This window comes from Gambusia affinis, linkage group LG02, assembly GCF_019740435.1.
Source record: "Gambusia affinis linkage group LG02, SWU_Gaff_1.0, whole genome shotgun sequence".
Taxonomy (NCBI): Eukaryota; Metazoa; Chordata; class Actinopteri; order Cyprinodontiformes; family Poeciliidae; genus Gambusia; species Gambusia affinis.
Window position 1 is genome coordinate 10,054,265 of NC_057869.1, and position 27,213 is coordinate 10,081,477.

At 37.0% G+C, this 27,213-nt stretch overlaps 1 protein-coding gene across 4 annotated transcripts in view; it reads right to left on the bottom strand.

Moving 5' to 3' along the window:
* Nucleotides 1–27,213, bottom strand: part of tln2a (talin 2a) — a 79,184-nt gene that overhangs the window by 36,260 nt on the left and 15,711 nt on the right. For 3 of the 4 annotated variants that reach the window (XM_044139944.1, XM_044139917.1, XM_044139927.1), the window contains exons 2-7: nucleotides 20,345–20,393; nucleotides 3,612–3,783; nucleotides 2,325–2,422; nucleotides 1,630–1,759; nucleotides 923–1,075; nucleotides 24–166 (exon numbers count right to left, since the gene is read on the bottom strand). In XM_044139944.1, the coding sequence (XP_043995879.1) occupies nucleotides 24–166; nucleotides 923–1,075; nucleotides 1,630–1,759; nucleotides 2,325–2,422; nucleotides 3,612–3,747 (660 nt within the window). In that variant the 5' untranslated portion in view covers nucleotides 3,748–3,783; nucleotides 20,345–20,393. The remainder of the gene's footprint in view (nucleotides 1–23; nucleotides 167–922; nucleotides 1,076–1,629; nucleotides 1,760–2,324; nucleotides 2,423–3,611; nucleotides 3,784–20,344; nucleotides 20,394–27,213) is intronic. The other variant, XM_044139935.1, reaches the window with a different exon arrangement.

The following is a 27,213-nucleotide window of genomic DNA, read 5'->3' on the forward strand; positions in this document are numbered from 1 at the left end:
TAAATACATCTTAAACACTTCACCTGTACGTAAAGCAGGTTGAGTTGGACTGGGTCTCTGGAGTCAACGTTCTGGTCTGAGTAGAAGAACTTGCGTCTAAGCAGCAGAGTCTCGTTCTCGTCCACGCCCTGTTCTCTAAATGTTCTGCTGTGGTCCAGCCAGTTCACTAAAACACAACATTAAATGAAGTTAACTGATTTCATTTGCTTGAGCTGTTGTTAATGCACTAGATTTAAATAATGTGTTGTCCTGTGTGTACATTTATTACCTCGCACTGTGAAGCAAAAATGTACAGAAAACATCCTGGGAAACAAATTGCTGCAACGTTTGTCATAACATTAAAGCCAGTTTACAAAAATCTAATTGGAGTGCGAATCACACATTCATTTCTATCCGCTTACCACATAAATTAGATCAGTGAATGTTTATGAGAAGAAGAGACTGCTTGTGTGCAAGGTTGAACACATCCTTATGGGAAAGCTTTTCAGATTCAAATAGTAGTAAGAATATTAGATGTAGAGCTCCCATATATGGACACAGAAAGTCATGATCTTTCTAACACCTAAACAGCAGCCATGACTCTTCTTTCTTGGCAGGTTTACAGCCAGCCATTTCTTAAGATGAGACCAAAACAACTCAGTTATTTGTTACTTGAATGACAACGACACAAATATCAAACAGAGTAGAAGGGAAGGCTAGTGACTAAACTACAATTCAGAAGTTATTCCTAGCCTGTGTTCAGAACTGAAGAAACTGTTTGGATGAGAAGTGAAATGTCTTCAAGAGACAAGGAGTCCATTCTTTATAAGTAACTGACATGTTCTCATATGAGTGCATTATGTAAGAGATCCACTTCATTTAGGTTGGGAAGCTTTCCATGTCAGTTAAAATGTTTTTTGTTTGCTTGTTTTTTAAAACTTACAGTCATCATCTGTGTGCAGTTTGGCTTTCAGTTTCTCCATCTTCCTCTCGTCTCGCAGCAGTGTCCTGTCCTTTTTCAGCGTCCCCGTCCCGTCCTCCCTCTTTTCCTCCACCGTCTCCTGGATCAGAGAGTACTCCTCATAGTTTGTGATGCCTGAGATCAAAAGTAAAAATATTTATTTTACATAAAAGTCCAGTGACTTTGTTATATACAGACCTAAAGATAAATCTTAAGATGCAAAGAGCGTCATTTGCAAAATTACTTTGTCATGCTACAAAAGGGCAAAGAAAAAATGTCAATACTTGCTAACCAAAGTGAAATTGCACATAATTAACCTCTAGAACCCGACGGACCCACCGGTGGGTCCAGCTGCCATGTGACCTCGGCTCACTTAGGGTGTAAGAGGTTAAGAAAAGGGAATAAAAAATTAAATTATTTTAATTTTTTTTTTTTTATTTCACATTTGATAATTGCAGCATTTACACCTGAAAACTACATAAGCATGAGTGTGGGGGCAAGCCACAGATATATATTTTATATTATGGATGTGCAACAAAGCTGCACCAACAAAAGCAATAAAAACAGTTTGGACTAGTTTCTACTCCGAGCAAAATCAATGCAGTTCGACTGCAATTTCTAATTTTAAAGTACATTTTGCTGAAGGTAAAAAAAGGAGAAAGAATGCAGATCGGATGATTACGATGTACCTATTCTGCTGCAAATAGTCACAAGCAGCTCGCCCACTGTTTTTGAGTCATCCACCATGATTGTTTTAACGGCTCCATCCAACATTTTGATTTTCTGGGGCCTCTGCTTCTTCTTGTATTCAAGAATATCCTGCTCAAACACGAGAGGGAAAACATAGTTAAAATGATAATCAAAACTAGAGGAGGTGAATTTGTATGTTTCACTTCAGAAGGAGAGAAACGGAGACACAAATCGAAAGTTTCCGCTGAGGAAATGATCATTTGCAGCCAGGTCGCAGAACAGAAGCCTGAAAACCTTATTTAACGGCTGTCTATCACGGCCTGCCGCTCCACTTCGAGTTACAACAATGGGCTGAGATTTGGTTCACAATAAATGGTCACAGTCATGCCTCCTACCTGGGCTGCCTTAGGTGAATTTGAAGAGGGGAACCAATTTAAGAGTGGCACAGCTACAGCCAGGCATTAACTGACAGACTGCTGATGAGTTTGTCTACGTTATTCACACATCCATGTCTGGTGTGTGACTCGCACAAAGGTACCAAGGTAACTGTGTGTGCCTAGTGTGTGTCTTTGTGGTCTCATAATTTTCATGTAAGAGTTCCCTTAAGCTTTACTCTATGTTCAAAGCAAACGTTCAAGCCGTGATTGCAGCTTCGCTCCATGTGGCTGCGGGTTAAACGGACGGATGCGTTTACCCCGTTACGGAGCATGTAATAGTCCAGTGTCCTTCCAGACTCCAACCAGATCCCTTTCCGGGGGTCTTCATCAGACAGGAAGAGGCCGTAATCTGAGGCTAAAGCAGTGAAGATAAACATCAAAGGTTTAGATGATGTTTATCGAAAAGAAAGATCATCAGAAAACATCTTGAGCACAGAAAATAAAGGTCATCGTCAGGCGCAACACTTGCTCAGGTTTAGAGAAGATAATGGCATTTTCAAGGAATTTCTATATTAAAAGTTTATTGGAACAAAAATCCCAAGTCTAAAACATCTGCAAACATAAAGGAGTGAATGATGACTTCAGTGGAGCCATGTGGAACAAATAAGTCTGACATGACACAAAAAATAAATTAAAAGCTAAGATTGATGAGGCTCCAACATGTGGTCCAGGATGTTGTGGAAAGAATTTCAGATTTTATAGTTGAACTCATAAAAGGCACAACTGTTTATCTATTGTACAATGTAAAAAACATTGTGCAAATATAGAATTAGATTATACTTAGTAAAAGGAAGAAATTAAAAAATATCTGTAAATTATGCCGTATTAAAAAAAAATAAAATAAAATAAAAAATCAGTATTCCTAAAAATATCAAAAAGAATATTTTTACAAAAACTTCCAAAAGTATTCACATCCCCTTAACTCTTCTCACAAATGTCACCGTGGTGTTCGCATAACTGTGTAATAGAAAGAAAGTAACAGTTTGTGAAAGTTCTTACCAAAGAAAAACAATATCTGCATTTAAATTCAGTCCTCTTTATTTTCACACCACTAAATAAAATCCAGTTCAGCCAATTGCCTTCATATGTCATCTTATTAGTAATTAACCATCTAGAGTAGAAAACTACAGGCCATGCGCTCTAAAACTCTGGTCTTTGAAGAAGAGCATTTAGTAGACATGCATTTTTTTGTTGAAGGAAACCCTTAAAAATGTACATTTAAAGGTTGTAACAAGCCATGTGGAGGATGGTGAAAACAGGTGTCCTGATTTAAAGCTGTAACTGCAGCTGATTTTTGGACACAATGCACCCTTTTATTCCTACAATCATGCACCATTTTGTGTTTTGCTGTCATATAAAAAAATATCAATCTAAACAATAAAAACAAAAATTTGTTGCAACATGACATGCAAATGTGGAAGAAGATAGGAATACTTTTGCAAGGCAATGCATAAATATTGGCAATTTTTTCCATTTTTGAACTCTCCAGAGTTTTGTCGTTTCTTAGCTGATGCTGCAGATTCCAGTGTTGTTGAGAGGCTCACCCTGTCCAGTCTGAGCCTCGGGGACCCTCTCTCTGATAATCCTGCAGGCATCATAAACAGCTGTGGAGGGCTCAAACTGCATCGTCTTCACAACGTTGCATTGTCGCACGCAGATTTTGAGCGACAACACCACCATCTTGACTGGCAGTGTGGGAAGGTACTGCAGCTACACCTGGGCATAAGGAAGACGAACAATACTGATGAAGTGGAGCTTATTAGACAGGCAAACTTACCAACTAAAGCAAATTATCTAGACTTTTCATAGATGAACCATTATCTAAAAAGTGCTTTCAAAGTTTGAACAACTAAAAAGCTGGATTTCTTCTTTTTCTACTAGAAAACATAGCCTTATTTTATTTGCAACAATTTGGGCCATCTACTGAACAGAAGCTCTAACAATGTCCCTCACTTCCACCGTCATAAACAATTAAACTTTATGAAAGTGGAGAAAGTGCTAATTTGTGCACAGAGGGCCCATTGTTATGCTTCATAAGATAAAGGAGCCGACAACAAATTTATCACTTTCAGGAGATGGCCCATCTGGTCCCTGTAGGGACAAAAAAACGACTCAATAATCGGAGATGGTAAAGCAGCAAACTCTGCAAAGTAACTAGAAAATTGGAGATATTTCTCTTCAGCCTTTTTCTTAATATCTTGCTTAAACAAAGTTTAAATTAAATTAAATTATTTAGTTAGTATATTTAAACTTAGAGCTGCTATGATGACAATCTAAATGGAGAAAGGGCAACAAAAGAGGATTGTGCCATCTCCAACAGAGGACATCCTGTGAGACACCACCGGGAACAGAGAGCCGCTGTGAGACAGGGAGGTCAGAGGTCAGGTCAGATCACGGCTGACGTTCGTATGGGGCCTCTCCTCTGGTCCGTTTGTTCATGACCCTGACCCAGACACTCAGAATCTGGTTCCTATGTGAGATCTGTTCACACACAGGAGGGAAGGTGTTTGAGCGGCTGGCCATGTTCACACGTATCTGCTGCTGCGGCCGACACCAGCAAACACAACAAGGCATTACTTCTAACACATTTGGCTTGTTGGCAAAAGACTGAACGATTTACATGATTTTAAGAAAGATCAGTTCATCATTCATAATTTGGTAAGTGAAAAATGTAGAAGCACTCAGCACTTGAGGAGATGGAAGTTCTTAATAGGGCTGAAGTAAAGGTGTCGAGTCTGATTTGAGCGTTCACAAGCCAACTGTTGCAAATTCTTAAGCTACAGGCGAAGAGGAACTTCTCTGAACTGTAGCTGCCAACAGCGCCTGCAAGCAGCCAACAGTAAAAATTCCCCAACATGACGTCTCTGACACGCCCTGAACTCTGAAATGGACCTTGTTAGAATGAGCCGGACAAACAAGCCTTTATGACGCGCTCTGTACGTATTTTGTCATTTTTATCTTGTGGAGACAGAAATAAAATTGTGAAATTTCCTACTCAGATTTCAAGTAAATCCTTCGAATTATTTATGTTTACAATAGATTTTACCTCTGGGTGCACAAGACTTTGGCTGCCACCTTAATACAAGAATCGATTGCTTCCCTATCACATTATTCTAACACCTGTAATAACCGTAATCCTTGTGATGATTTGCTTTGACACTTTTAATCTAACTAAACAAATCTCTTTGTAGAAAACACTAGAACATTGACCATGTCAAAATTGTCAGAGGGTAAGTGCAGTTCATTGGTAGAAATATTTGTCCCTTATCATATATTGTTTCTCCACAAAGCTGAATTGATTTGGCTACTTACTAGCAGCTGAATTGTCTGCTTTCTCCTCTGTATTTTTTTTCTTCTGTAAACAAGGTGTAATAGAGTTGTATCTATAATTAATTCTCCTTTCCTTTCAGTGCAATAGCTGCAGCATAAGCCTACAGGAGGCAAACAGCTGGAGAACATACAGACACAAAGCAATGACAGCAGAATAAAGAGGAGGGCGATAAAGCAGTTAACGGCTTATTGATGCCCCATCAATAGGCTCAAACATAAAAACAGCTCATTTACCTGTTAGGTATTTTCCTCTTGAGAATTTTATCAATGGAAACCCTTTACTGCAAATATCATCCAATCATCCATGTGTGCAAATCAGAAAAGAATAAAACAGACCAATCCATGTACTGTATGTTTAAGAAATAAACATACAGAACCAGTGGGTTCTAACTAGAACCCACTGGTTCTACCTATAACTTTCAGTGATGCAAATCAAAATTATTAATAAGTTATTATAATGAGGCAATGAATAGATCAACACATTGTGTAGACAACCCAATTCAACAGTAATTCTACATAAGAGTTAGGTAAATCCAACCATAAGAGGTGAAAAGGATCATTACAATTTTTACTGACAGTAAGCAGCATTACAGCTATACGGTGTCAAAGTTACTTTACTTTTGGTCTTAAAATGATGTCAAGTTGGACTGACTTCCCTTTGCTGATGCATGAAGGAAAGATGTCAGACTGCAAGGAAGGACAACAGGGTTCCAGATTAACTAAATCTATGAAGTTTTGGCGTCTTCATTTACATTCAACCTAGTGACAGAAGTGCCATAGGAAGTTAGAAAAGTAGCAGTTGGTCCCATAAGCCAATTTCCAACTACATCGTGTTCCAAATTATTATGCAAATTGGACTAAAGTGTCAAAGATTAAATTTTTTGTTGTGCTATTAAATTTATAGATGATATTGTGTGTCAGGGCTCTTTGAATCACTATAATTAATTTCAGAGAGTTGGGTTGATTAGTTTGTCTAGTGAGCTCAATTAAAGGAAATCTACTTAAGAAGGATGTTCCACATTATTAAGCAGGCCACAGGTTTCAAGCAATATGAGAAAGAGAAAGGATCTCTCTGCTGATGAAAATCATCAGATAGTGGGCATAAAAGGGGAGAAACTCATGGTGTGGTCACCTCCTCCTCTAACCTCAACCCTATTGAGAACCTTTGGAGTTTCCTCAAGCAGAAGATCTGAGGGTAGAATGCAGTTCATATCAAAACAGCAGCTCTGGGAGGGTATTCTGACATCCTGCAAAGAAATTCAAGCAGAAACTTTCCACAAACTCACAAGTTTAATGGATGCAAGAATTGTGCAGATGATATCAAAGACATGCAACTTGGTTTGTTAAGATGTTTTTGATTGAAATAGCTTTTGATGTTAATACATGTGACCAGTTAATGCTGCACATTAAAAAAAAATGCAGTTCTTTATAATCCATAAAATGTTTAGAAAATCTGCTGTGCATAATAATTTGGAACAGTGCATTTTGAGTTTTTTTTATTTTTGAAAAATATACTGTTCTCATGGGGAGCTTTGTTCAGTAAAATTTGATTTATACTGTAATAGTTCATGACCATCATTTGCATGGACCATTTAAGAAAATCTGAGAAAATATCACTTGCATAATAATTTTGAACATGGTGTATATATTTTTTTATTTGTATACTTATTTTATACTGATTAGGATCTGAGTTTTACGCATCTAATCAGTTTTTTAGAATATCCATTTTAGAACATGTATGTCAACTTAATGCATTTAACAAATAAGGTTTTTTTGTTTCACCTATGGTTTCCCTGTCAGAGCAGATCAAGCAATCCATTTCAATCACTGGCAGAATGACTGATCCATCGGTAATAGTGATGGTGATCTTTACAGTAGTTTATGTTAATGATGTTCCTTTGGAATTAGCCATTAGCTACTATTACAAACGTTCCCCCAGTGATGTGATGACGTCTGCTTATCTGTACAGGATTACATGGCAGAAATAAAAACACATGCTTTAGAATCCAGCTAGAGAAATGTACACTGAAAATAAGACGTTATATGTTGTGAAAAATATTACATTTGAATTTGCCTACTGTCCCCTGGAAATGTTGTCTGTATGTGCTTAAACATACATTCCAAGTTGATTTAAATCTAAATCAATTCTAAACAACAATCAGGAGTCCAGCAAGTGAAATAAACATTTGTAATATCTGCAGAGCAGTTTGACAGGAGGATCTACATTTCTGGTATCAACTGAAATAAGCAGAGTATTTACACATTAATGGGAGGAATTTTTAGAGTAATTTCAGAAGTAGGTAAATCTAACAACCATTTTATATTAAAAAAGAAGGGGGGGCAGTCAAAACAATAAATGAAATTGGTTCAAATATAATCCTCTTAAGCTTTCGGCTCTATATGGAAATTGGTTATGTTACACACCATGGCTTATTTATTCTTCCCTTAAACCAATCTGAAGCTTTAGATGTGATTCCTTAGCAAATAACACTTTACTTCAGAGCATACAAATATTTTTACAACAATGACTGGTTTGCCTCAGTTAAACATGACTATGAGGCAAAGCTTTCATCTGCTTTTTTTTGCCTTTCATGATATTTTCTACTCCTAGATCTGAGGATTGATTGAGCAAAAGAAGCTCCAATAAAGCCATTACAAAAACAATTGAAAGAAAATCTCTCTCTTGCGCATCAAGACAAAGTCTCCATCAAAAGCAGATTACCACTAAAGCATCTTATCATTGATTTTTCCTTCCTTGTGATAAGACATTTTCTAAGATCAAATGTTGTTCTAAATCCCCCAATAAACTAAGCCAGCTAAAGCCAACTCATTAGGCGGCTAACATATTTACAAATTCATTCTGTAACCATCCCTGGAGGTGGCAAAGCTATAAAACTTTGAGATTAATCTCTAAAAGATGTAAAGGAAAAAAGAAGGCTGTATAATGATGTAATTGACTAAATTGTTGGCAATTTGGGCGTGCCGTGGTGGCGTAGGGGATAGCACGACATGTTTGGGGGCCTTGAGTCCTCGACGTGGCTGTCGTGGGTTTGACTCCCGGACCCGACGATGTTTGGCACATGTCTTCCTCCCCTCTGCTTCCCCCTTTCCTGCCAGCTTACTTTCATATAGGGGACACTAGAGCCCACAAAAGACCCCCTGGAGGGGTAAAAATAAAAATTGTTGGCAATTTGTGACCCGAAAGAAAAAATTGAGGGCATCAAAGCAATAAAGTTTTTTCATACGGAAAGTACAATACAAATCTTGCTGCCCATTACCAGCAGTCAAAGGGCAAAAGGTGGCATTTAGAGTAGAGAAGCTACCAGCTCACTGTAGACCCAAAACGGATACATTTACAAACTCACATCCAGGAACCTTCTTGTTATAAACACAGCACTGACGTCCCCCTTCAGCAGCTGCACACAATTTGCACTTTACAACATCAGGCCTCCATTGTGCTGAACAAACTTAAAAACCTCAACAACAGTGATAAGCTTGTGTAAACCTCCCCCTAACACCTAAGCTGGAAGTAATGACATTTTCCTCAACACACACACAAACAACCAGGCATACATCAATTTTAAACCAGTTATGCATCCTATGCTCCCACGTTGTAATGCAGAAACACAAGTTTCCTTCCCTCTACCAAATTTAAATTAATCTCCACCAGCTATGCCGCCTCTTATTTCATCTGCATCAGACCAACATAGCACACAGAAATGCACGGCACTGACATTTTCCCTTCTGCTCTAGAGCTGGGATTCCCAGAGCACTTAAAACTGCCTTTTGTATGCATTTATATCTGAACTAAAAGGATTATTTCTGATGAAAACACCATCACCTGTGAATAAAATCACTCTTTTACAATGAGATCCACAAGTTGAGTCAGCAGCCTGAATCAAATACAGAGCTGTAAAGGGTAACAAAATGTCTAATGAGGTGCAGTAAGGCCAACAAAAGAGTCTGTCAAAGACTTGAAATATGCTTTTACATGTCAGGTTTCACCAAAATTTAAATAATCACATTTAATAAAGGAATCAAGAGCATTTCACTATGTCACTTAACATGTTGGCTGAGATAGACTCACTTATTTTCAAGATGATTTGTTGAAACAAAATTCCAGGATAACAGAAATATGACATATTTATACCTCTAGTATAAATATATACTTGTAGGTTCTTTATTCATTCATTCTATGTGCTGCTGCATATCCTCTTGTTCTTTATGGACAAATACATGCACACCTGGAGGACTAGGGGAACTTTTTTAGATGAAAATACATAGAAATATTTGTCAAGGGATACCGGAAATCAAGATATAAGTTATTAAAATATTGTTAAATGTCGGGGTGATTATATCAAATACAATTAACTGTTCTCTTTCTTCTTTTTTACCATCAAAAGGTTTCTACTGGTATTTGTTTCCCAAGGATATTATTCATTAAGATCTTTATCGAGGGTTGGCAAAGTCAATCCAACTGCAGTAAATTTTCCATAAGAAATCAAAGTTCAAATACATCTAAAATAAAAATTACATCTAAGCAGTCATTTTCAATTAGATTTTTAATACAGCTATACTGTGAAGATCTCTGAGCTTCAAAACATTGTGCAGGACTATGTGACTATTACTAACCAAGCAACATAAACCAATTTAAGATGGTGCTAATTAAAGTGGAAATGGTTGTTTCAAAATAGATAGAACTGTAAATGTAGAGATGCTCTAGGTTCACATAAGTATTAAATGAGCTTGCATCCTCTATACAACTTTATGTTGAAGACACAGAACTGAAATCTTTGTGCTAAATAGCATATAGAAGTGGTCTCAAACTCCAGACCTCAAGGGCTTCTGTCCTGTAACTTCTAGATGTCTCTCTGCTTCAGTACACCAGGCTCCAATATTAGCTCATTAGAAGAGTTCTGTAAAGCTTGATTGGAGGCAGTTTTGCAACTTACTTTAAGTGTCTAAAACCCTTAGACATTTAGGGACAAAGGCTCATATCTAAAACTTACAAGATTTTGGCCATCAAGGACTGCAGTTTGAGACCACTGGAGTTTAGTTATGCCTCAAAACTTTATGGGTTACAGTTCCTTTGGTTGTCAAACTTAATACCAGTTAACTTTGTTTTTATTATTTGGGAGTAAAACCTGAAACTAAATGTGTTCCTCTTAACATTTTGTTCCAGTTACTGATAAAACAAGAGAAGAACATTTGTGTCAATTTGATCTTCTGCCAGGCTCTGAAGGTGTGTTTTTAGCCTTGTATCATATGTACCCAACACAAAACGTGAGGAGATACTTCTGCCGGACACATTGTGGTTGAGAATAAAGGTAATACTGCATAAGTATAAAATTCAACAGTAGCCCAGAGTCCACACAGAAACGTGAATGTTATTATAGAGGAGTCACATATTTTTATAAGATTAGCAATACTTAAAAAAATTATTCACATACAGAACAGAAATCCATCCATAATAATCTCAATTTGAATTAAATCTGACCTGAAATAAGAAAGAATCTAACTGACCTCACATATGTATTGACCTTAATCACTATTACATGCTGCTGTTTGTACTGAGAGTCTTCGGTTATTCAATAAGCAGCTCAGCCTAATTTAATTTTATTTTCAGAAACACTGTCCTAATTTTGGTAAGTTGTTTAATAACCTATAGCATCTCCATCACAGGATCTAGCAGAGCCACCTGTAGGAGGAAGAGTCTGTGGAGAATGTCAGACAAAAATATGTCACCTAAAATGGTAATCTATATGTAAAGGCATAATTTCATGAGGTCAATCGTAAAAGTATTGATCTAAACCCAATGAACATCCAATGACTAATATCATTTCTTCATAGCTAAAAGAAATCAAAGAGAAACAATTATTCACTTATTACCTAAAGGTTGGACCATGCTTTCTATATCTTTGTGCTTTTTGCAGGAATTTCAAACATAGCCAAGACTACACGTTTGCTTTGCAACAATTGGAAAGAAAGAATTACAACAAATGAGCTGATGGGCCACTTGATGGCAGAGTAATTAGGGTGGAAATCACATGGCCTTAAATTGCATCAAGCACCGGGTCTTCAGTTCGATTTGCTGCCAGAGAATCATTTACTGCATGTCACGTCTCTGCAATCTTTCCCATATTTCCTGTCTGCAGTGACTGCTCCCATCTGATCAATGGCAATAAATATGCCAGAAAAAAGATGAGCTTATAAAATATGATGCACTTGAATAGATTACATTACCTAGGAGTATATAAACTACAGCTACTGTAACTAAACACACAAAAAGAAGTGTATATATATATATATATATACATATATATATATATATATATATGCATTAAAAGTTAATGGAGAGAGCTCAACTTGAAAATACATGATTCAAGTTCCAATTATGTGGTTTTTTAAGGGGCAGTCACTTCTAGTTCTAAGAATAGAATAGAATAGAATAGAATAGAAGTACTTTATTCATCCCAGCAGGGAAATCATTCACCTGGTTGCCATCTGTCCCTAAAGCAATTCCACGTCCGTATTGCCATCTTCCTCTATTGTGCAAGAGATTTTGACTGTAAGAGGAAAGATTGTTTCTCTGCATCTTTGGCTCTGCAACAAGCTTCGATCGCCATTTGTGCTCATGTTTTGGACACCAGTTCAAAGTATTCATCCTTTTTTTAAGTCTCTGAATGAAAATTGCTGAGCTTAGAGGCCTCAATCTGGGAAATCTTTTATTCTCACTTTCCTCTAAATGAGCATTTGTATAATTCCAAGAAAGGAATAAGAGCCTAGCTTAAGGGTTTCATACTTGAATGGGGTCTTTTTTGGCATACCATATAAAAATTCAAGATAAGGGCTTTTTGAACTAGTGGTCGAGGCAAAATTTTCTTTATGAGATCTAGATGGAGAGCTTGGAGTTACCTCTACAACCTCTACAACCATGGCTTCAACTGAAACCATGAGCTGCAACATTCAAAACCTTACCAATGTAATTATCTTCAACAACTACCACTGTGTAATTATAGATGCATTTTTTTCAATGTATATTTATGTCAAGTCAAGACATTTCAGTGTTTTTTTGTTTTTTTTTCCAAGCCTGCAAAAGAGTCAGGCTTTCAGCAAACAGGAAGACTGAACCGAGTACAGCACAGTTGTGATGTTGTTACTTTGTCTTTTTTGCCATCTGTCATGGACATTTCTGAAAATTTTAAAGCAGGGATCTACATACTCTACTCAACACAGAAACTGATGTGTATGAGTTCTAACCATGACAGATTAATAATCTTTAATCATGTTTTCTTAGATTTAAAAAAAATGTTTAACTGTATCCTACAGTGCTTGCTCTCTCATTACCATGATGTGTACTGTTGCCTCATTTACAAATATAAATATTTATAGCTCACTCACCACAAGAAGTCTAGAAAGCTTTTCATGGATCTTCATATTGCAGTTCTTATAGTACAATCAGATAACTTTTAAAAAAACAAACACAAACTTGAGATCTTATTTGATCAGAAAATTATGATCAGTATCATTGTCAATCTTTCTTGAGAGAAAAAGAAACTTTTTATCCTAATATCTGTTGCAGGATTAAATCATTTTACATGCCATTCATGGAAATGTTAATGTCACAAATCTTTAGACAAAATATATCCATGACACCCCAATGACATATCAGCTTCCTGCTGGGGCTGTCAAAATTAATTCATAATAACAGCAAATCTTTAAAGTAAAAGACACTGCCTCCAAATCTTATAAGCCACACATGGATAATTTATAATTTGAGGTCTAGCTCTGTGTTGCAACATTTACAACCTTCAGGTGTGTCATGATTGTGGTTTTTGAATCCATAACCAAGACCTGCAGCCCTCACAACAAACCGAGGGTCAGTTCAGGACAGTCTGTTCACTTCTTCCCCGGGTTCATCACCATAGTAACATACTGTATACCGGAAACCTTGTCCTCCAGGACAAGTTAGTTTGTTACTTGTTAAAAATACCATTCCGTTTCTTCTATCCAAACACTGTAACATTACAGAGTCTGTATGTTTGCAACCTGTTGGACTGAGTTGTTTTATTTTTGGAGATTATTTAGTGCAAACAATATTTGCTGAACCTGTACACACAACAGCAGTTTTGGAGGGGAGTTCACAGAGGATTAAAAAAAATGAGTCAGAAGAAAGCAGGGTACATTTAGTCATGGTGTACACATAAGCAATTCAGTTTCATTTAAGGAAAACGCTCAGCCAAAGAGGCAGACAAAGGGTTCAGGAGATGAAAGGAAAATAAGACTGAGCATTGGAACATGCAGCTTTTGTTCAGTAGATCAATGAAGCAGCACGGAGCCCAGTGGGAATGCCCAGGCCATATTACAGTAACGTGGCCTTTAATCCAATACAAAATTCAAAAAAGATAAACGACAGAGCATGGTGGTAGCCTCGAAATAAAAATGACCAGATACAGTTATTAATCCTTCTGATTAATCCTTCTGATGCCAACCACAAACCTTTGAAGTCAAAAGTTTGCCAATTCTTTCTTAAAATCAGGAGTACTTAGTCTTACTTGGTAAGACATGATATCACGTAACCACAATTCAGTCACGTCATATGGCAATGGCATTCCCTCTTTTACAAATTTCTGCTGGAGTTAAAAATAAACTAGTGCTGTGATGGCATTTTTAAAATACATTCTCAGAGGATGCGATTCATGATTAAAGACTCTAAAAGGAAAATGTCAAATATGAAATCACTGCCTATAAAATCTCAGAAGCAGGAAAAAAAATTGATGTGAAGTTCATTACAATGGATAGATAATTCCTGGAGCCTGGTGTGTTTTATGGCATTTATTTTATGTGCATTGCTACTGAATAATGAGCTTGTAAAATTGAACAGGTTCTTTAGGTTCAAAACTTTTATCACATCTGTGTTTAACAGTTTTAAATCCTCTGTAATTATTTAAAACACTAAAGATTATTCTGAAGCAGCATCAGTTCATATCTTACAGAAGTTTATTTTTAAACAGTCATCAATATGTATTTATACAACTTTTTTCCCAAATTTGTTTTCTTAAGCTTTTAGCATCATTTACTGTAAATAATATAATACACTGTTGTCTGAAAGGGAACCCTGACTCATTATTTAGTCTGATGTTTAACAGAACAGCCTGAGATATACAAACTTAATTAGCGCCGGCTACTAATTCCAATATTAAAAGAGAAAAAAGATTTTATCTTTCAAACACATTAATATGTTCAAATGAACAACTCACAATACTTTTGTTCTTTAAATACACCAGTCAAAAGCATGTGCGTTGATGCACTTCAAAGAAGTTTAGAGGGATATGCATACACAGAGGTGGTTTTGAAGTTCTTCTGTTTTAGTTGGAATCAGAAATACTACCCGTTTGAAGGAACCTGCAGGGTGTCATGGATATCTTTTTTGTTATAATAAAAATCAACAGACATATAAACTGGAAATCAATATCAGCCAGGAAAAATATATGTCTCTAATTATACAGCTTTATTGAACATATTGAACGAAGATATATGTGGCCCTGCTACAAGGGATTTAGGAGTTCAATATTTTTTCTGGTCAAATTCTTATCATCAATATTGCATTGAGAGTATAGCTCAATAAAAGCACCAATTCTGCAGCTGACAAGTTGTTGGCCTCCTCTGTTGCTCCTAACGCCTACTGGCTTTTCATAAGACCAAATATATATTTAATCTGCGTTTTCTCAAGACCCCCTACAGCTTCACACATAGTCATAATGCTACAGGTTAAAAGTAATTTTCCATGATGAATCACAACCATTAACATGTAGAGCCAAAACAAGCAAAACATCCCTCTTAATAACCTGGGCTGTTGATAACTATGATTGCATTTATTGATTTAGCTTTCATCGTATTCATGCAGTGCAAACAAGGCATTCAATACTCTGGCTGCTCACTGGGAAAATGTGAAATGAATCTAAAGCACACAGTCTTAGTCACACAAGACCAATCTGGCACGGTTCAGAGTGAGGTCATCACTATTTGGCACACTTTGTGTGGTGGCAGTGGAGGAGGAGACTGTGGGGAATACAGGGAAGATGAGGAACAGAGGAAGGTGTGACACCAGACTCCTGCTTAATTTTCATCAGGTGCCTCAATCTGGACACAGGCTGAAGTAGGGCCAATTTTTCAATCTAATTATTATCTTATTCTTGTCCAATAACTTGACCACTAAATAAGGTTCCCTCCTCACCCTGGGTTTTTACTGCACCGCTCAGTTTAAATGATCATTACACGTCACAGTCAGGTGGGATGAATTTATAGCTTTGCAGGCAAAAACCTGACATGGAACAAAGAAATAAAGACGTTTTGCGTCATTATTAGCATGGCCAGAGGAGTCAAGTAACAGGCTGAGTAGTTTTGGCCTACATGTGCATCTTTTGCATATGCACAATTTGTATGCTTTGCATTTATACTTGTTTGACTGAGAAAGACAGCAGTAGGCAGGTGATGCACGTCTGTCAACAGCAACTTCAATGCAAGTGTCTGGTTTCATGCAGGGAGAAAGCAGTCCCACTAGTCCACTGCAAAGCCTGTTGACAGTGCCTAGTTCAACATAATATATCATACATTAAACATGGGGATATACTAAACCCTGCTTTTTTTTAAAGTTTCAATATGAAGAAAACTAGAGCCAGAACTGCTGGAGAAGATTAATCAAAAGTGGATGATTAAATGTATTGTCTCCATTAAATATAACAACTATGTAAAAAAAAATAAATAAATAAATAAAAAAATTGTGTTAACGTTGCAACACAGCAGCCACTTAGTCCCATATTATTGCCCCCTTGAAGGCTGTAGTTTTCTCCAAAACAGAGAATCAGTTTGCACCTTCTTTTTAGTGACTAAATGATGTCTTCAGCCACAGATCACCATGGTAACACACTAATATCTGGTGTTTTTCACCAGGACAGCCGAATGAGAAAACAATAGCGATCAAACGGTGTCTGCTGCTGCATTTATTTATGGATTAAAATGTCAAATTACACAAGATTTGCAGGAGTCATCTGTGAAATGATCTTAGCTGCATTCAGCCCACAAACCCTGCTTATAGATCCATCCCTGCTCTTGAGACAGAATGATGGTCCATGTCTTACTAATCATTCTGATATATCTGACAATTTTGCACATGCACAGATGCTGATGACTCAACTAAACAGTAAAAGGAATCAATGACAAGTAAAATATCATAAACAACTCATAAGGTGAATGGTAGCAGCCTAGGAAACAGAACAGCAAAAAAGTTGAATTTTTATGAGGGAATTTTCCCAACACATAAAATTAACATCACCACCTCAGTTCAATCTCCCTGCTCTACACTGGTTATTAGCTGCTGCCTCTGGCAAAGAGACTGTCAAAACATGATGTTATCTGTGCAGCAACATCACCATAAGACGTGTGCGTGTGTGCACACTCACACACACCTACACACGCACCCGCACGCACACACACAGAGTGCTTGGGGACAAACACTTTCCAAGTGCAAACCTTCAACCAGCTCCAAGAGCTTAGTCATCCACACAAATATCACTTCCTGGAATAAGCAGCCAAACTTCTACACACAACCAATCAGAAAAGAGGGTGTAAGTCGAGTAACCTTTCTTAAAATACTTGAATGAAATAATAGTCCAGCTCAAAAATAAGCTGCACAAACCAACCAAATGATTTCTGTGGTTATGCTGTTCCATGAATGAATGTAGAAACCAGCAAATATAAGTGAATTCAGAGTTTATTCTGAATCAATGCTGAAAGTTTGTCCATCACAATACAGTAAGCTGTCCAGTGTTTCAATAGCATGGCTCCAATTAAGTACAAAGTTTCTTCAAATTTCTCTTTTCATTTGTGTAAATCTTTCGCAAGATTTTTCAAGACTACATAGAAACCTTGGAAATAATGCTTCAAAATCATCTTAATATGCATTTGATAATGTAGTAAAATTTGATGTCCAACTAAGGTTGCTCAGTCACCACTGATATTTGGGCAATTGTTGCAGCTTAGACATATAACATACACCCTATAGAGACAGTACAGCTACAAATTTTACCTTAGTGCTGCACAAACGCGTAAAGATGGAGCATTTCCTCACCTCGGCATTCCAAACGTTTGAAGTGCAGAGAAGCTGAATATATTTTCTCCTTATTTTAGCAAATTAGCATTAAGACTGTTTATATACCACTGAACCTGAAAAGTTGCAGGACACCGGCCCTCGAGGACCAGGAGTGGACCATTATGTGCATGTCATTTATTTTGATTTTGATACACAAACGCATGCAAAAATATATGATAGACCAATTACCTAGCATGTTCACTACTTAATAATTTTGATCCATTTAAAAAGATAAAAATTGATTAAAAAGACCCAAAACACACAGCCTTAGTGTATTCATTGCCTTTATTTAATTGTAAATAAAGCCAGTGAAACACACAAAAATACTATAATGCAGAGACAGCTTACAGCAAAAGACTGGGGTCCAATAACAGAACCAGAGTATTTTTTTCCAACCTATATTTGATAAAAACATTTTTTTTTTAAATTTCAGTAAAATCAAGATGTATATACACACCTTAGAGCTATAGCAGAACAAGAGGACCAATCAAGCCGCACCCCAGCTTGGTTCCCAACCTTCCATAAAATACAGCTATTCTGCCTTGAACAAAAACAGGTGGCGAATGCTTCAGTGATCCCCCATCAGGAGTCATGACAAAGCTTTACCAGTAAATGCCTTGTCGAGGAAAAAAACTGCTGTGAAATCATGAAAGAGTTGCAGCAACTGGCCAGGGGCCAGTCATTTTTCCAGACTGAGTAAAAACCGCAGAGATCTGCCTCTGATGAAGCACCTCATCATCCTGTGGGTCCACTGATACTAAACACGACGTCACAGTCTCGCTCAGGAATAATGACACATTTGTACCATACTGGATGTCATCCTGTATGCGCAGTGGAAACTTTCTTTAAAAAATTGGTGACATTCCACAAACAGGCAGGTTTCTGCTAACCGTGACGTCATCTCAGTCATTACTGAGCTCAGCGCTGCTCAGATCTACACATCTGGTCGTGCCGCTAAATGATGCCGCTCAATGACTCAATACTTCCAAAACATCTGGTCAGAGTCGGATGTGAGCTTGCCTGTACAGTCACTACAGTGAGCAAAGTCTCTCATCAACTGCATGAAAAAACAACCATGATGTATTTCAACACAAGTATATCCTTAGTCATGTTTCTGGAAATCTTAAAGCTCTGTTACAAGTTGAAAATAGTTTTTAACAAAGATGAAATATGTGACCCAAAACAGACCTCTTCTGAGTTTGAGTTGTCGCCCAGAGGAATACACCTCAGCCATCAAGCTGGAAACCTTCGAAGATGGAGTGTGTAAACTGTTATACCCTGAATGATGTCATAATGAAACACTCACACTAAGAACGCAAAAATGTACCACTGTTAACTGTCTTGGACTAAAACAGGCACAGTATCTCTGAAAGGTTTATCGGGATTAATGTGAGAAACTGGACCTGACCGTCAACTGGATGGATGAGGAACATATGGTGAAAGCTGTGACTGAACTAACACAGTTCATCATTTAACACATAAGATTAAGTATTAAATGCAGAGAAAACTAACATGAATTGTGGCAGAGCAGAAAGTTAACCCTTGATAGCAGGTCCACAAAGATATGTATTAAATCATCATTTACATTCTAACTTTTCTGCAAAGACCACTTTCTGACCTGCAGTCATATCACGTCGATTTAGGACTTCAAGCACGCACAGTTAAGTTGAGATGTAGCTGTTTGCTGAAGCGCAGCATGAGGCAAATAAACATCCGAGCTCATTAATTGCTGCAAAACTAAAACAGAGTGACTGTAAAGTCATTTGTGGAGTGGAGCGTGGAAACAGAGAAGCTGGGCACCAGATGTTTCCAACTAATTGCCCTCTGAAAACCAGCTCATCGAGTCAGCTTGAAAAGCAACATTGTTGTCAGACAGATTTCTAAACAGTGGCATATTCATAATTAATAGGAAAGCCATTGGCCTTCATTTGTTTTTAACAATTATTATAGTATCTTACAGACAAGATCGCATCTGCACTGATAAAATATGCTCATCTTTACTTGTTTCCTCTTGAGAAATGCAGCTAAAGACCAATTAGTTTCAGTAATTAATTTTAATTGCATACATATTTTTAATGCCATAAACTCTTAACTCTCTTTCTGTGGGAAATTACAATAAAAGTGTTGGGTGGTGCTCCTTTTATTTTCACCCAATGATAACTTTTGTTTTTCCGGTTTAGAAATGCTCTGAAACTGATCAATTTTGCCATTATAGTAAGAATGAAGCAAGTGTAGTAGTCTTTTCTCAGCCAGCTGAATAGCAGTGTGCAGCAGTAGATGGGTGAGGAGCAACATGTCCAAATTTTCCGCATCATCCAGCCTGTGAAAACTTTGGTCAAATGTACCAAACTGTGAAACACAGACAGCTTGCAGAATGTAAAATCCCAAACCCTTTAATGATGAATATCCATATAGCACCTGTAAACTTGTCCATATTTACATTAGACTTTCCAGAAGAAACATGTACCACATGGCACAGTCATATGATTTCCTCGGCCAACACTCATCCTGCAAGTTAAGACAGCACCGATAACAGCAATTACTGTTAACAGTACATATCGGTAAAAGAGGTTGTGCCAGCCATGATGATTATTGCAATCTTAATGACCAAACTTTTCAGGGAAGTGCTTTATTTTAGGTATGTATATGTGAAATTTCACACTTCTGTTCAGCAATCACATGTCTGTAGAAACTCTGCATCCATGAGCCTGTAGACCATCTGGAGTGACATTTCCAAGTTTATCCAGCTCCAGTAACATTCTCATCTAACATGTGTCATTATTAACCGCTTCCTACCTTTTTGCTGAGGTAAATGCAGTCTGAGGGTTTCTGCTGATCTTCACAGCTGAAAAACAAACGGTGAAACATTTGAGACCAAAAGCACATTTACCCTTTTTTTCAATAGAAGATGTTAATCACTGCCTCATCTAAACAACGATAATATGGATCTGAAGATGTAGTTAAAGCAAAAATAACTAGTAAAATCTATATTCTTTTTTTTCCCCACACAAAAACTCAAAGAAGTGGCCTTGGCTTAAACTGATGGATGGAAATCATCATTACAAGCTACATAAAACAAGGATTAATGTAAACATGAATAATGTTAAGACGTAAATGAAAATTGTAGTATAAAATAACTACAGGACACTGAACCCACGAACGTTCATTAGATAAAGAGTAATCTATACCTCCGATATTCCCTTTAATTTGGTTTGTATTTCGCTTTAAATATATTAAGGAGAAGAAGAAAATCAACCACCTTATTTTACCAGGAAGTCCCTTGAGCTAAAATTTCATTTTTAAGGGAGAACTAGGCAAGAAGCACACTGGTTTATAGTCCACAAAACTATTTTAAATTGTTATGATTGGGCCTTTTCTTCTTGACTAACAGCATCACTGGCTAAAATCAAGGTTTCAGAGAGAAATAAGCCGGTCACCAGAACTAGCCAATTCATAGTTTGATCAACTCAAAAACGGTATCCATGTCTGATGAATAAATGCACCGTATACAAATACTACCAGGTCACACTCTTCTGAGTGAAGACGCAAAGTTAGTCAATTTCAATTGAAGACAAAGGAAGCACATAGAATTAATAAGTTACTTAAAGGAAAATTGCTTTTCATCAAGACATGTCTGTGGTTCTCACAGGCTCAAGGAGTTTTAGCAGGTAACAAAAAGGCTCAATGAAGCCATCCTTAATCCCTTTAAGCTTTAAATACTTCTGTTTTGGAACCTTTTTAGAAAACACAAGTTAACAAGGGAACACACAGAATGAAATCAGATTTGTCTCTTCTGAATACTGTGAAAAAAGGCAACAAGAACCATAAAAAAAGTAGTTGAAAAACCAAAACCCTCACAGTAACATATCCCAAGAGGCCTTCCAGCCACTACTAAAGGGAATAATTTTAAAGGCAATTGGCAGAGAATATACACACACAAACATGCTAAATCTTCCACAGTTTTATATTTCAAAGCTTTACAAAAATGTAAGATTTTAAATTGTCCATAAATTTCAAGCTTTTTTATGTAACAAAAATAACCTAATATGTTAAATGAGAAATTGCACAACTTTACCTCCTCTGTACATTTTCTACATGCGTTTACAAGAAAATATCGCTGCCCTGCTGTAACTTTCTAACAACTTGTTCTGTTAGAACCATTTCAAAGCTCGTATCTGAGATTGTTTCAGGCTCACAGCAATTAGGCGTGTTTGAACTGAACTTTTTCTGCATTTTAAGAGCAGGGTTTCAGCCAGACTAACACAATTATACTGTTTTGGATGATACACAAACATTAAGTGAATCAGTAATATCCAACAGAGAGCAAGCACCAAGATTTCATTTAAGCAGAGTTGCTTAGGGTTTCAGATTAGTTGCACAAGTAGGCTAATAAGACTGAAAAATCAGTTTGGACTTTTCTGTGTTATAAACAACAAGTAGAGCTCACAATTATACCACTAATTGTTCAATCAAATGTCTTAAACTGATCACATTAGTCAGAGCTAGAGTGGTTGCTGGCTAGCTGACTGGACACAATGCGACGGGGCAATCTGCTCTGGTAATGAGGGCAAAGAAACCTCACCTCTAGTCATTGAAAATTTAAACACCTTTCTATAATAATTAAGAGTTTCATATGTGCTGCAGTTAGCCACAGTTTTCAACTTTACAGGAATAACCAATGTCAACATCCATAATGTTCCCCAATGAGCAGTGTGGTTTATCGTACCTGTCCCTACAGTAAAGCATCTTTCCCAGAGCCAGAGGAAATGACACAAGCTGCAGCCTCTGCACTGACAGGAAGGAGGAACGATGTTGACAAGTAAAATATGCTCCAAATGTGGATTGGTTTGGATGCTTTGCTTCAATCATAGATGGAGACTCTCCAGACTTTCACATCTTCCAAAATGAACTTGAATAAATACATTGTCTGTTCAAGTTTGTGCACCACTTCATTCAGTTAACTGATTTAATTTTACTGGCATGGTGACAAGGATCCCGATCATAGCTAATTTTGCAGAGTCCCTTATTTAACATTACAAAGCAATGCAACCAGGAGCAAAGATATGAAAAGAAAACAGAAATAAATGGCTAAGACTAAGGAGCAGCACTTTAGTCACCATTGCCAAATTGGTGCAACAATTCAGTTCAATCTTGGCTCTGGAAAATGGCAACAACAAAGACCTGTCTGTTGAGCATCATCGATTTGCTGACAACGGCAAGGGCCTAAAAAGAGATTTCATTTTCTTGTTGTTCTTTTACTTAGAAGTGATAAACCTATCAAATTTTGCTGAGGAGGTAATAAAAAATAAACAAACAGAATCCACAGCATCATATCAGCTTTTATACACTTCTCAGTAGTCAGGCATTTTTGGATGAGTTTCAGCTGTTAAGGCTGCTTAAATGGGAAATGGGGGCATTTCCATCACACTTTCCACCTTACATAGAATCAAGAGAAGCCTATTTAATGAAAATAATTCATTTGCAAACATGATTCAATCAAATTCACCTTAAATATACTTGAATACAAATACAGAGTCACATTTGAAATAATGCAATTAGTGCTTTGAACAAAGAATTTATCTAATTTGTAGATTATGCCTTGATTAGGTTTTTAGCAAAAACTTAATATATGGTTTCTGAATCGCTGCATACGTTTTTCTCTTTAGACATAAAATTGCCAGTAAATTTGAGGAATCTCTTGAAAAACGCTTGAACAAATGGGGGCCACAGTTGAATGACAGCATGCTGAGATGTGTCTGAGAAGCTGCTGCTGGCAGAAAGAACAGTCTGCAGTGCTTGGCCAACTTCTTTGTTCATCTGATTTTGCACCAGCAGGCCATTCAAGACAAACCTATGTACTCAATCAGTACATGGTTTAAGATTTTCAAACCAAAACAGCAAAAGTCCAGCTTTGATTAGACCAGAAGGCAGATATCTGATATTGGAGATTAAAGGAGCTTAAATATTTGGGGGGGGGGTTTAGAAGATCTGAATCCCAGCACTGCTTCTATAATGTACTTTGATTCAGTCCTAATTTAATTTAACTCATTATTCTAAACATGTGAAATGTAAATCTAAGAAAAATATATATAATCACCTGTTAAAATATATATTTAATAAACAAATAGGGTTTACATATTAGTTTAAAGGGTTTATTTATAGAAGTCAATGAGTAAGTAAGCCATTATAAACACAACCTATGTTCAAGTACTTCACACCACAGCATTCATCTGACAGCAGTAATATGCAGCTGTGGAAAATGGAGTCAGAAGAGTTTGGACTTAAATTAATGGGAAAAAGACATTTAAAAGAATTAACCAGTCACTGGTAGGCGTGTGATCTGATCCTCCAGCACACAGAAAAATTTGATTAAATTATATCACAGTTGTACATGGAGGTTTACTTAAGTGGACCCACCACTGGTCATATTCTGTGATAATGTATGGTTATACAGAGCTAATTATTAAACTCTCTCCAGGACATAAGAGAGGAACTTATCATAGATCAAACAACAGTCTTAGTACTTTTAAAAAGATAATATGTCATTGTAAATATAAATAATTGTATTAAAGGGAATCAATGTGATAACACAGGAAAAACTAAAACCGCCCTGTGACAGAAACATTACCTCACAGAACTTGGGAAAACATTTGCATTCTTGCAATTCCTTTCTCCAACCTTGCAAAGCATCAAAACAGCAACAGCAGAGAAACAAAGCCTCCATGGTCCACCATATCCTCAAAAAACAAAACCAATTTTTAAAAAGACATTTTGCTGTTGATAAAATTTGCCAAATTAAAAAAAAAGAAAAATTAAAGGAAAGTGATTAAGCATGAAAGCCCTTTTTACAATCTAGCACTGCCTGCGGTGAAGCAGATCACAGCTGGTCAGCTTTGCCTGTCACTCGGGAATTCATTGCATCTTCCGTCCTGCAGTTTCATTAATCACACTGTGCAGTTGGGGGCAAAGTGGGAACAAGTCACAAAAATAGGTGCCTGGGAAACATCTTGCATCAGCTCCAAACAGGAGCCGTTCATAAAACTGCCCACCACAATGCCTCAACATCAAACAGAACTAACACAGCTGGATTACACACAGGCCAAAGGGGCGACATGTATCAATTACAGAGAATCTGCAAATGAGTGTCTGGAGTGTTTGACAATAAAATCCATTGCTGAATTGCAAGAACTTTGATGTGACATTTCACTTGTCAAGCAAAAACTACAGTGAAGCCTCATTATATTCAGCTGATTTACTGCCCAAACATGGTTACAACTAGGCAGCTCTTTTGCAATTACGGTAAAGGAGGCTGATTGCTAAGTTTGCTGCTGGAGGCAAACTCTGATAAGTGGCAGCTGCTCACAAACATTTCAGGATACAAACAAATCTGCATTCTGTCAATAAATAACCAGCTTGATGAGTTTGGATGAGAAAATTAGGGGTACCCTGCATCTCATGACTTCTACAACGTATGATGTTAGATGCAACAAATCTATAGACCAAGATAACTTGAAATTCAGTTTCAAGGGGAAAATAAAATAAAATCAAAAAAATCAAGAATCCAAACCAATATGGCCCTGTATAAAAATGTAGCTTCACCCTAAACATAACAACTGGTTGTGCTAACCTTGGCTACAGAAACTGCCATCAGACGATAGCAAAAACTGGCAATAAAATTTTGCTCAATCTTTGGTGCCAAATTGGTTTAATTCAGACTTTCATTTTCAGAGCAACTCGTAAAAATCGATACCAAGACATTACAAAGCAGTCCCAGATTACCATCATAATGTCTATTAGTAAAGCCAATAAAAAAAAAACAAAAAAAAAAAAAAACACTTCACATATTAAAAAGGTCAAATTTGTATTTTTGAGGCAATTCAGAAAGGAAAGAATCCTTAAAAGCGAGTTGTTTCTGTCTAGTTATCTGCAAAAGAAAAAGTATGTTCTAAATCATGAGGGCGAGACTGATTGAAGCCTACTAACTCGTTTGCTTGTGTCTCCCAACACCTTCAAGAGAAGTAGCAGACCAGACCCTGATATTCAATTAGCTAAATGGGTCCATGGGATTTGTGCTTAATGAATGAAACGGAGGTGGTGTGGTGGAGACTCAACACACCTCCATCCTCATTGGGAGACACCTGTCTACAGGGGAAATTCTGAAAGAAGGAAATGAAACAAACACTGTTGATGAGTAGGCATACATTTCTTGTCAAATGTATTTTATAAAAGAATGAATAAATAAGTTGGTGAAACCCTCCTACTCTGAACTGTCTGTATGAAGCAGATCATGTGAACTTCTGGGTCAAAAATCAGAACCCAGCTCTGTGTATGCGTGATCAAAGTGAACATATCTGCAAAAAAATATGTTACCCTGAATCAAGAGGCAGAAGATTCATCTTGCAGGAAAATTATAGAGAATAAACTTGTTTTATACAAAAAAGGGTGTTCACAGTGACCTATTGTGAAGCCATTAAAGATTCTTTATCAACATTTTATTTTAAAGTTTTATTTGATCATAGTTTGTAAAAAACTTTAAAATCCCATCTTTTACTGATCAACACAATAAGCTTTACCAAATTCTACTAACAACACCTCACTTCATTGTGGATGTTATCACTGAGTGAAGATCAGTAATAACAATTAATAGCTAATTTTTTTGCTATTTATCTTTTATTTAAAGTAAAGACATGAATGGAGAGATGTAAAAGGGCATTTAAAAAGGAAATCTATCTATGAAACATTAATATGCGTCTGCAGTTCAATCAAGCTGCAAAAGAGCAAGTGAGAGCAAGATTTTTAGTAGAAAACAGGAAGGGTAAACAGAGCAGGAGAGAGTGCTTCTTAACTTTCAAATTCTGTTGGTAAGAAAAACATTTTGGACTTGAAAATGCTGTCAGCTTTACAGTTTCCACAAAGGCCAAGATAAAGATCTACAATCTCCACAATGTGCATAGCAACTGCACATTTCTGTTACCCTAGTCATGTTATTTGTTAATATAAGACACTAAAATAATGTCAATGTCATAAGCATTTCTTCTTTTAAAACATTAGTAAAAACCCTACTTTTACTGTGACTGTTCTCTGAAACAGTGCCATGACATCATCTCTGCTCTGTCCAACATAAATAATTAAGTACTTTTGCCACTGCTCTTATTTCTTCCTATAATAGATATCTTAAAGTGAAAGCCGAAACACAAAAAAGTTACAACATATTAACATATTAACACAATGCATAGTATCTGAGGGTAGGTCGAGAATATCATGTTACACTCCTTTTTTGGAAATTTGAGGACATCTGGAGAACAGCTGTTGCTTTGCATCACACACACGCTCATGTTTTAGTTGTTACATGGCCTCTCCATTTAAGGACGGGAGGTCAAGCCGGTCAGAAGGTCAGTAAGGACCCAGGCACACGGCTTAATGAGGTTTAGCTATGAACAATCTTTGGATATTAAACACCACACAGTCACAATTACAAACACCATAATTGGTATAGTGGTATTCCTCACAAGCAGACACACAACAGGGCTCTCTTCTATACAAGGCAGCCGGTTTACTCTCTCCTGGGACGGCAGATTCTCAGTGATTAGTTCCATCCTTCCAGAGGGTTTGGGGGTGGGGATGGGTCGGGGTCCTTTACAGAAGGACAAGCTTTTAATTCAATT